This window comes from Canis aureus, chromosome 23 (assembly GCF_053574225.1).
Source record: "Canis aureus isolate CA01 chromosome 23, VMU_Caureus_v.1.0, whole genome shotgun sequence".
Taxonomy (NCBI): Eukaryota; Metazoa; Chordata; class Mammalia; order Carnivora; family Canidae; genus Canis; species Canis aureus.
The window spans coordinates 22,221,679-22,233,230 of NC_135633.1; the positions used below are offsets into that span (position 1 = coordinate 22,221,679).

Below are 11,552 nucleotides of genomic sequence, written 5' to 3' on the forward strand. Positions count from 1 at the left end.
GATGGCTAGAGTGGCAACAATAAAAAAATAACTGATTCTAAATTTAGATTCCTTTAATTAAATAGAAAAATTGGAAACAATCTAAATATTCATTATCAGGTGAATTGATAAACAAAATATGGCACATTCCTATAGTGGAATACTCTTCAGCAATAAAAAGGAATGAATTACTAATATACATAACACAAATGAATCTCAAAACTGTCCCATTAGAAAATTCAACCTAATCTAAAGTGACAGGAAGCAAATTAGTGGTTGTGTGGGTCCAGGGTGAATGGAGGCCTGAAAGGAAAATTCATTTTTTACACAAAATCTTTGTATACAAGAGTTCATTTTTTATACAAATTTATATGTGTATAGCTAATATGTGTGAATATACACATATATATATTCATATACATATATACACATGCTAGCTATATGTGTTTTGGGCAAAAGTCTTGATTATAGCATATTAAAACATAAATTTGGCTATTTTCAATTGACATTATATAATTAGCCCATTCTAACAAAAATGATTTAGTGTTATTATGATTGAATAAAAGTTCTTTATACAATTAATTTAACCACTTTCCTATTTTTAGGCATGTAGATTCTTGTAATTTATAAGAGATAATACAATAATGTAAATGTAGCACGATTCTTTAACTTCCTTGAGTGCTTTTTAAAGTTGAAGTTAAATTCACACAATATGCAGTTAACTCTTTAATCATATAACAGCATATAATTGAGTAGTTTTTGATACACTCACAATGCTGGGATGGCTAGGTGGCTCAGTGGTTGAGCATCTGCCTTTGGCTCAGCACATGATCCCGGAGTCCTGGGATCGAGTCTCACATGGGGTTTCCTACATGGAGCCTGCTTCTCACCCTGCCTCTCTCTCTCTGTCTGTATTTCTCATGATTAAGTAAAAAATATTTTTAAAAAAGGGGATCCCTGGGTGGCTCAGGGGTTTACACCTGCCTTCAGCCCAGGGCTGGTATTTCTGAGTTCTCTATTCTGTTGCATTGATCTGTGTGTCTATTCTCTGCCGATGTCACATTGCCTTTATTACAATCGCTATGTAATAAACCTTGAAACTGAGAAGACTATTCTTTTTAATTTACATTATTTTTCAATATTTAAAATTTCTTTTTTTGGAGTTCAATTTGCCAACATATAGCATATCACCCAGTGCTCATCATTGTCTTTGATTTCTTTCAAGACTGTGTAGTGTTTAGCAAGCCAGTCCTGCAAGTCTCTGAGATTTACATCTAAGTATTTTCTTTATTCAGCAACTATGACTGAATTTACAATATATATTTTTATTGCTAGTTTATGAAACTACAATTGATTTATATATATATATATATATATATATATATATATATATATATATATATATATTCTTTCCTGTGGAAAAAAACAATACTCTTAGTAGTAGAATTTTTTTGGGTAGATTCCTTGGTAGTTTCTTTTCTTTTTTTTAAATTATACTTGACACACAATGTTACATTAGTTTCAGGTTTTTTTTTTTTTCCTTTACCAGAGTGATTCAACAAGTCTATACGTTATACTGTACTCACCACAAGTATAAATATCATCTGCCAAATTCCGTGGTAGTTTCTACATAAACAATCATAACATCTGCAATAGTTACGTTATAATTTCCTTTTTTTAAAATTTTGTGACTTTTCTTTACTTACCAGTGCAATAGCACTGACCAGAATTTCAAGTACTCATGTTGAATAATGATGGTGAGACCAAATATCCTTTCTATGTTCCCAGCATTAGGGGGAAACATCCCATCTTTCATCATTCAGAATAAGATTAGCTTTAGGAGATTCATAGATGATCTTAATCAAATTGAGGACATTTCACTCTATTCCTATTATCAAAAGATTTTTTAAGAATCATGAATGAATATTGAAAATATCAGCAAGATAGAAAAATTGAAAGCTCCAGACCTCATTCACTTCTAGACACACTGATTTAATAGCAATATATGGTCTAAAATAACCTCTAGAAGAACTCCGGAAACCATTTAAGAAGTCATTATACTTCATGGAAGCCCAAAGCCAAGAACAGCTGCATTGAAGTAAGTAAAAAAAGTGGTTTTCTTATCCTTATTTATTTTTATTTTGTTGTTTTAAGTTTTAATTTAATTCTAGTTAGTTCACATTTAGTGTAATATTTATTTCAAGAGTAGAATTTAGTAATTTGTCATGTACCTATAACACCCAGTGCTCATCACAAATGCCTGCCTTAGGATGCATCACCCATTTTGCCCATCCCCCACCAATCTCCCCTCCAGCAACTCTCAGCTTGTTCTCTATAGTTAAGAGTCTCTTGTGGTTTGTCTCCTTCTCTTTAAAAAAAATCCCTCTTTTATGTTCATCTGTTTTGTTTCTTATATTCCTCATATGAGTGAAATCATATTGTATTTGTCTTGCTTTGACTGTCTTGTTTTGCTTAGCACAATACACTCTAGCTCCATCCACATTGTTGGGAATGGCAAGATTTCATTCTTTTCAATTGCTGAATAATATTCCATCATATGTATGTATGTGTGTCTAATCTCATATCTTCATTATCCATTGGGATAATGGACATTTGGGCTCTTTCCATAATGTGGCTATTATTGATAATGTTGCTATAAACATTGGGGTACACGTGTCCTTTTGAATCAGTATTTTTGTCAGAACAGCATACTTTGGATGCCTGGGAGCAACTGAAAATAATAGAGAACTCAATTTCTTGTTGCAGTTCCAGAAAAAAAAAATGTAATACTGTAGACAGCAACTAGTGCTACTCAGCACAATCATGAGAAAGTGTTCAGTTCAAGAGAATATAGGTTGAATGGTCTGGCTTTTCAGGGAGCTGCCTAGGATACTGTTTTTTCTTTCCTAACTTGGAATACTGGAAGACTCAGGATACTTTGGATATCTGGAGGTTGCTAAAAGTAAAAGAGAACTCAGTAATTTATTGCAGTGCCTAAGTATGCCCCAGAGGTAGACTGATACCAAAGAGAGCAAGAAATTAGAAGTTCTTGAAAAAGAAGACAGTTGACCTCTATAACTGAGAAATTACACATCTAAGCCCAGGAAAATGCATTCCCATAAAAGGTTTGAGAGGCCATCAGAATTTCTAGTAAAGCTGATTGGTGAATGAAAGTTCATGAAGATTGGGAACTTTTTTCAGATGCACAAATTACAACAATAACAAAACACAAGAACAAAATAAGTCTTCAAAATCTGACTGCAAAGAAATGGAGATCTATAAATTACCTGACAAAGTATTCAAAATAATCATTGTAAAAAAGCCCTGTGTACTACAAAAGAACACCAATAGGCAACCAAACAAAATCAGGAAAAAGGTGTTTGAACAGAATGAGGCTGTGAACAAAAAGAAACTATAAAAGGTAACCACAAAATATCGTGGAGTTGAAGAATACAGTAATGTGACTTAAAAAAATCTACTACAGAGCATAAACTGATGTTTTGATCAAGCAGAAAAAAGAAACAATGAACTTGAAGACAGGTCATTTGATATTATTGAGCCAGAGGAACAAAACGGAAAAGGAATGGGGAAAAAAGTAAGGAAAACCTAAGATATTTATGGGAAATCAGCAAGAAAATCAACATATGCATGACAGGAGTCTTAAAAGAAGAAAAGGAGGAGAAAAGGGCAGTGAGTTTATTTGAAGAAATAATCACCAAAATGTTCCCAAATCTGAAGAAGAAAATAGACCTCTCACTTCAAAAAGCTTAAAGGATTCCAACTAGGCTAAACCCAAAAAGGTTCAGAGACACATTATAAACAAATTACCAGAAGTCAAGACAAAGAATCTCAAAAGCAATAAGAGAAAAGTAATTTATCATGTACAGATGAACTTCCATAAAATTAGCAATTTTCAGCAGAAATTTTACAAGCCATAAAGATGTCAGATGATATGTTCGAAGTGCTGAAAGGAAAGTAAAAGCTGCCAATCAATCTGGCAAACTGTCAAAAGCTAAGGAGAAATAAATAACTTCACAGATAAACAAAATCCAAAGGAGTTCATCAATACTAGATCTACCTTATAAGAATTGCTACAGGGACCTGAAGTTGAGACAAGAGGACACTGGACAGCAACATGAAATCATGAAAATACAAAACTCTTTGGTAAAGAATAAAGAATCCTGTAATACTGTAATAGCAGTGCGTAAATCACTTAATTCCAGTGTATAATTTATTTATGTATTTTTAAAGATTTTATTTATTCATGAGAGACACAGAGAGAGAGGCAGAGATATAAGTAGAGGGAGAAGCAGGTTCCTCCAGGGGGGGCTGATATGGGACTCTATCCCAGGATCCCGGGATCGCGACCTGAGCCAAAGGCAGACGCTTAACTGCTGAGCCACTCAGGCATCCCTCCAGTGTATAATTTAAAAGAAAAAGCATAAAAAATAACTATGAGACAGTGTTAATGGTACAAAATATAAAATAATGTAATTTGTGATATTGATAACCAAAAGCGGGGGTAAAAAAGATGTAAAGGAGTAGCATTTAAATAAATTATGTCATAATATAATTTAAATAGATTAGTCAAAATATATTATGACCAATATATAATTTTATGCAGTCCCCACAGTAGCTACAAAGAAAATATTTATATAAGGTGCACAACAGAAATAAAGAAATCTAAGCATGCCACAACAAAGAAATTAGTGAAACACAAAGGAAATAAAAGAGGGAAAAGATAAAATAATTAAAGACATACAGAAAACAATGGAGAAAGTAAGAATGTAAGTTCTTTCCTAACATTAATACTTTAAATGCAAATGGATTAAATAAACATAATAATCAAAAATATGGAGTGACTGAATAGATTAAAAATGCAAGATTCAACTATGTGCTATATTCAAAAGATTTTATATATGAAGATATAAACAGGTTGAAGAGAAAAGGATGGAAAAAGATATTTTTGCAAATGGTAACCAAATAAAGAGCAGTGAAGTCCATACTTATATCTGACAAAATAAACTTTAAGCCAAACTGTCACAAGGAACAAAAAAAAAAGGACACTAGATAATGATAACAGGGTCAAATAATCAGAATAATCTAACATTTCTGCCATTCTGTAGGTCCTGAATGTATTTTTACAAGTCCATTTTTTATTTATAGTGTTTTTACAATGTATCTCTTTGCATAGATTATTTAGTGGTTGTTCTTTGTTTTATATTTATATACATAGCATCACAGTCTCCTGATATCATCATTTGATAGTTCAAGTGAAATATAAAAACTTAACCTTCTTTTAAGTTCCTTTATCCTATCTTATTTATAGTTACGTTAAACATTTTAAACATAAATTTGAACCATATCAACAAAGCTATAAATTTTCTTTCAATAGTCAAATATAATTTAGAAAATTAAAAATGAGAAAAGATTACTATATTTATCGTTTTTTCTTACTATATTTTTTTTCTTCTTTCCAGATCCCAAAGTTTCTTCTTTGATCTATTTACTAGACAAATATCTTTAGTCATTTAGGAGTTTTCTACAGGAGACATAGTCAGATGACTTACTTCCAAATTACAGTCCAGAGGCTAAAATCTCATTAGACTAATGACCTCATAGTGTATTTACAAGTTTCTCCATCAGGAGGATGATATTGAAAAAATAGAGAAATTTTGGCAATGATGAGAAAAATATAGCACATGTTTTCCAGACATAAGTAACAACTGTCTTTCAAACAAAAATTCTAATCACTATTTGAAAACAAGACAAACTGGCACCTAACAGCAGATTCTCTCTTTCTGATTTATCCATTTCTTTTGATAAGTTACTCAGGTTCCCATTGTGTTTTGCTTATGGGAACCTGGGAACTTCTTCACAGGGGTGAGGAGGTGAAAAACAACATGGGGGGCATATCTGTGATTTGGAGATTCTGAAAACATTTAATGTCCCCCTCAGGTCTTTCCCTTGTGAAGAACAAAGTAGAAATCGTAAAAGGCATCTTTAGATTCTCACTACACAGCCAATGGAGTATTATTTTCCTCCTCCTTCATCTCTTCCATGAAAAATATCTCCCTTATGTGCTGTGGGATTTAATGTTCTTAGAACCTGAAAAGATCTTTATGATACAGTCTCGTATCTGCTTGGTTTTCACTCCATAAACAATAGGGTTCATAGTGGGAGGCAGGAGCAGATAAATATTGGCCACAATGATGTGGCAAGAAGGAGGGATTGTACGGCTCCCAAAACGATTAAAAAAGAAGCAGAAGAAGGCTGGACTGTAGGAGAAAACAATGGCACAGATGTGGGCAGTGCAGGTGCTGAAGGCCTTCTGTCGAGCATCTGCTGAAGAGAGGCTGACCACTGCCCGGAGGATCATGGTGTAGGAGATTGTGATGCACAGGATGTCAAAGCCTCCAATCAGAAGGGCAGCTATCAGACCATAGATAACATTGGCCTTGATATTTCCACAGGATAACTTGGCTACAGATAGCTGGTCACAATAGGTATGGTGTATTATATTGCCCTTGCAATAAGGTAGTCTCTTGGTGAAGAAAATCAAGGGAATGATGAGCAACACTGCTCTCAGAAAAGTAGCAAGCCCAACCTTTGCAATGACAGAATTGGTGAGGATGGTTGCATAGCGCAGAGGGTAGCAGATGGCCACATAGCGGTCCAGGGCCATGAGCATGAGCACCCCAGATTCCATCCCTGTGAAGGTATGGATGAAGAACATCTGGACTAGGCATTCTTCAAATCCAATTTTCTTGAGATGAAACCAGAAGATGCAGAGAGCTTTAGGGATTGTACTAGAGCACATAACAAGGTCGGTAAGGGAAAGCATGGCCAAAAAATAATACATGGATCTGTGCAAGGAGTCCTCATAGCAGATGAGGTATAGAAGCCCACAATTCCCTACCATGGCCACAATATACATGGAGCAGAATGGGAAGGAAATCCACATGTGCATGTCTTCCAGTCCTGGGATCCCATTAAGAATGAATGAGACTGGTGTTACATCTGTTTCATTCAGAATTATCATAATTAAGCTGGTGTAATTGTTAAGAAGCCTGTAGTATTGAAATTATATCTTTGTTTTGTTTCATTTTTTGATCCTCTGAGGTTTGGAAAAATGGGAAAAATAATCTTTGTTGTGCTCCCTCTCTCTGTCTCTTCTCTCTGTTAAATATTGTAATAACAAGAAAATAAACATTTTAAGTGCCAGGACAAATTTACATAAACACTGTTTAAGTTTAAACTATTGTTTGTTAATTCATTAATTTTTTGGTTCATTTAACAATATATACTTCACATCTACTATGTGTCAGGTTTTATGACAGATGATGTGTTTACATTATTTTAAGACAGAAAGATATAGATACAATCCCCTTAAACTTATAATCAAGTGTAATTGTGTTACACTTATGATCTATGTCATTATGATCTTTCAGATTGGTATTTGTTGTAATATCTTATTTAAATGTTAATTATTATAACCTCTCCATCTGGGTGTTTTCTTAAGGTAGAACTCATTGATTACCTAACAGGTATGATTAGGATGTATTTGTTATTGTTTTTATTTTTTATTGTTCTTATTTTTAATAATAATTCATATTTATACTTACTATGTACTAGGTAAAGTTCTAAGGAGTTTATATACATTAACTCATTTTGTCCTTACTATGAGCCCAGGATGCATTTTTATTATCTGCACTTTATTATTGAGTAAATGGAGGTTCTATGTAGATGAGGTTTCTTATGTCTGAATTTCAAAGGCATTCTCAATCTCCTAGTTTAAGATACAGATAGTAAAAAGACAGTTGATACTTTTTACATGAACTATTCTTCCTTTCCTTTCCTAAACAACCATTTATTTGTTTTCTGGTTCTGAAATACTTAAGAACATTTTACTTTATTTTATTTTTTAAAAGATTTCATTTATTTATTTGACAGAGAGAGAGAGAGCACAAGCAAGGAGAACTGCAAGGAAGAGCGAGAAGCAGACTCCCCGTTGAGCAGGTAGCCCTACCTGGGGCTCCATCCCATGACCCCGGGATCTCCATCAGAGTGGAAGACAGACACTTAACCTACTGAGCCACTCAGGCACCCTACTTAAATAAAATCTTAAAAAAAAACAAAAACAGGGTCCTTGCCTTTGGCTCAGGTCGTGATCCTGGAGTCCCTGGATTTAGACCACATCGGCTCCCTGCTCAGCAGGGAGTCAACTTCTCCCTCCACCCCTCATCCTGCTCCTGTTCTCTCTCTTTCACTGTCTCTCTCTCAGATAAGTAAATAAAACCTTAAAAAAAGAGAACATTTTAAAACTTCTTTGCTTTCATATTTAATGCTGGTGATAGTGATGACAGAGGTGTATGTGGGCATGTATGTCATTTACCAAGCAGGCATTTTTTTAATAATAAATTTATTTTTTATTGGTGTTCAATTTGCCAACATACAGAATAACACCCAGTGCTCATCCCGTCAAGTGCAGGCATTTATTGGGCCTTTTGGGGTCTGGAAATCTGAGGCCTTTGGTCTTAGAAATTTTCTTTTATTAACTTTTGATAATATCTTCCCAATCTTGTCCTTGTTATTTTACTACTATTGTTTTTAGTTAAATATGTGATTTTCTGGCCTTATTCCCTTCTTTTCATTGTTTCTCTTTAAAAAGTTTTATATTGCATCTATTTATTTTTTAACCACTTTCTAGAAAAATTCCTGAATTCTATATCCCAAATATATTGGCATTTTCTGTTGTCTAACACTACAAAATTCCAACATCATATTTTCTTCTGAATCTTGTGAATCTGACAGTAATATACATATATTATATATATATATTATATAATACACATGCTTCATATATTATCTAGGTTTCAATTACTAATTTTTATAGCTTTTTTCTTTTATTTGGAGAAGTTTCTCATATATATGGTAATTTTTGAATATTAATTCACGCTTAAGAAAGAGACTATCGAGAGCTGATTTGAAACTCCAGGCATTGAATGAATCTCATCAATTGGTAGGATTTACTTACAGTGCTCAAACAGGGACCTCTACTTCCTTGGAGACATTCTTAGTCTTACACTGCTAGTCATTATAAGAGGATAATTAACAGTGTTTAGGATAGTGGACGAATCAGATATATCAACTTGTTCTTTATTCAGTTTTTCTACCTACACCTATTTTTTATCTTTATATACTTGCACCATAGGATGACAGATTAGATACTGTAAAAGACCATTTTTTTTTTTTTTGGGAAATAGTAAAGCAACATAGGATGAACATGCCCTTCAAAGATCTCCTCTATGCCATTACAAAAATCATAGAATCATATAGAAACAGAAAGAAATGGCAATGAAGTTAACTTTGAGGCATATCAAAAAAGTTTCTACAAGGAATGGACAAATTCTTTTAAATATGAAGGGCCAAAATGGTCAGAGCAGTGTTCTCTCTTGATGCTTGTTTTTACTTACTCAAATCATACTGGTATTTTAACTTCTCGATTCTGCAAACCTCTCTCTTTTTCATATTCCCCCCAAATAGCCTCTAGTATAACATATTTCAGGAAAACTCAGTTCTCTTTTCAAGAGGTTAGAAAGCCAACCTCAAAGCCTCTTAATATCATGTAATTATCAAAGTACCAGGCTTATAGTTAAGGAATAGATTTGTTAATGGAATCAATGTCTTTCACTATTTTAACATCATGGTATCATAAATATGATATTTTTGAGTCATCCAAAATTTAATGAAACCTTCATATTAAGACAGTGGCAAGCAAAACACTTAGTACCTATTAGGTAAATATTTTTTAATAAATGAGCAGATTAATGAATTAATGAGGCTTAATCTATACCTGACATTAAGCATTATTAAATTAAATGCTGTAGTATAAATAGTATTACTTGGAAAGCACCAAGGAACCACCAAAAGAAACAAAACCATAATGTTTACCTCATAAATCATCAGAAATTATAAATTTCAAAAAAATAATGAAATAGAGAAAACAAAGGAAATCCAAGGAATTTGAAAAAATAATGTGCTAGAGAAAATATATTCATTGGGAAATAAATATCAACTATCTAAACTACCCTACAAAATTGGTCTTAACTCAGAGTGTTTTTTTTTTTTAACATATTTATGGTTTTTAAGAAGTGGTATATCAGAACGTAAAGACTGCTAACTCTGGGAAACGAACTAGGGGTGGTAGAAGGGGAGGAGGGCGGGGGGTGGGAGTGAATGGGTGACGGGCACTGGGTGTTATTCTGTATGTTAGTAAATTGAACACCAATAAAAAATAAATTAAAAAAAAAAAACAAAACAAAACAAAAAAAAAAAGACTGTGTCCTGGGGGTTATTCTGTATGTTAGTAAATTGAACACCAATAAAAAATAAATTAAAAAAAAAAAAAGAAGTGGTATATCAGAAAGTGAGCCATACTCAAAGTATGCAGAGAATTTTTCTATAAATAGGAAACATACCAAAATAAAAACATATCAAAAATTTTTGGATAAAATATTACTTTCAGATAATGCAGAAACAAAAGCAAGAAAATATTGGATCAAGATCACTTTTGAGAAAAATAAAAGAAAATCTTGACACAGTGCAATTAAAGCTGATATACCAAATTGTTTTATCTCTAGTTTTGGCAAAATTTTTCCACAACCAAAACATTAAACAGTGCTGATATAATTCTCTTGTTCACTTTGTTAGTATACAGAACACTGAAAATGAGAGATAAAAATAGGTAAATAAATAAATAATAAAATGAAACATTTAAATTCTATCACAGCTTATGAACTGCTTCTCAGTTTCTTATTTTAGTGTCATTGGTGTGGCCTTTAATGATACACAGCTAACAAAACTCTTACAATTTGCATTTTGGGAAAAAAGAACACTACGGGTTTTTAATATTGTGTTTCCATGAAAAACAATATTGTCATAGAGTTTCATTCTATTGGGCTTGTAAATGTGTACATTATGTTTGAATACAATAATATTTTTCTGATTATTTTCATAGATATCATTAGAGTAAGTTTTTAAAACTATAAAAATCATATATGTATATAAGTGCATATGTTTATCCATCTATATGTTTTCTATTAAAATAGATATTGAAATTAATTTCTGATAAATGTTTGACTAATGTAAATTGTCATAAGTTGTTGAAAAAATAATATAACTACTCACTTCTCCTTAATACATTCAGCTAGTCAACTCTTTATATATCTGTGCAACAGAAGGAGATAAATTTAGGAAAAGTACAGGTATCCTTAATTTAAAAATAGGCAATTTATTTTTTAGATTCCTTGTGCTGCATTCTAGAGAATGGCTTTCCTAAATATGAAATAAATATCCTAGATATATCTCTTGTGCTTTCTTTTTATATATTTAACTACTAAAACTGACTTTCATGTTACACAATAATTTTAAGTGCCATCTTTAATACATTTATTTGCAAAACTGTCAGAGGTCCACACTTATACATAGGTAATATAGTACTAAGCACAAAATAACTAAGGAAATTTCCAAAACAAAGTAAAAATTATTTCAATACATTATAACTTAATTGT

At 32.5% G+C, this 11,552-nt stretch overlaps 1 protein-coding gene across 1 annotated transcript; it reads right to left on the bottom strand.

Moving 5' to 3' along the window:
* Positions 1 to 5,780: 5,780 nt before the first annotated feature.
* On the bottom strand, positions 5,781 to 7,152 carry LOC144295348 (olfactory receptor 52N4-like). Its single transcript, XM_077867733.1, has one exon. It carries the CDS (start codon positions 7,019 to 7,021, stop codon positions 6,056 to 6,058), a length of 966 nt encoding a protein of 321 aa, XP_077723859.1. The 5' UTR covers positions 7,022 to 7,152; the 3' UTR covers positions 5,781 to 6,055.
* Positions 7,153 to 11,552: the final 4,400 nt, after the last annotated feature.

Bases quoted from the DNA above. Each gene is read 5' to 3' on its own strand.
- LOC144295348 (XM_077867733.1), bottom strand. From the start codon at position 7,021: ATGATAATTCTGAATGAAACAGATGTAACACCAGTCTCATTCATTCTT.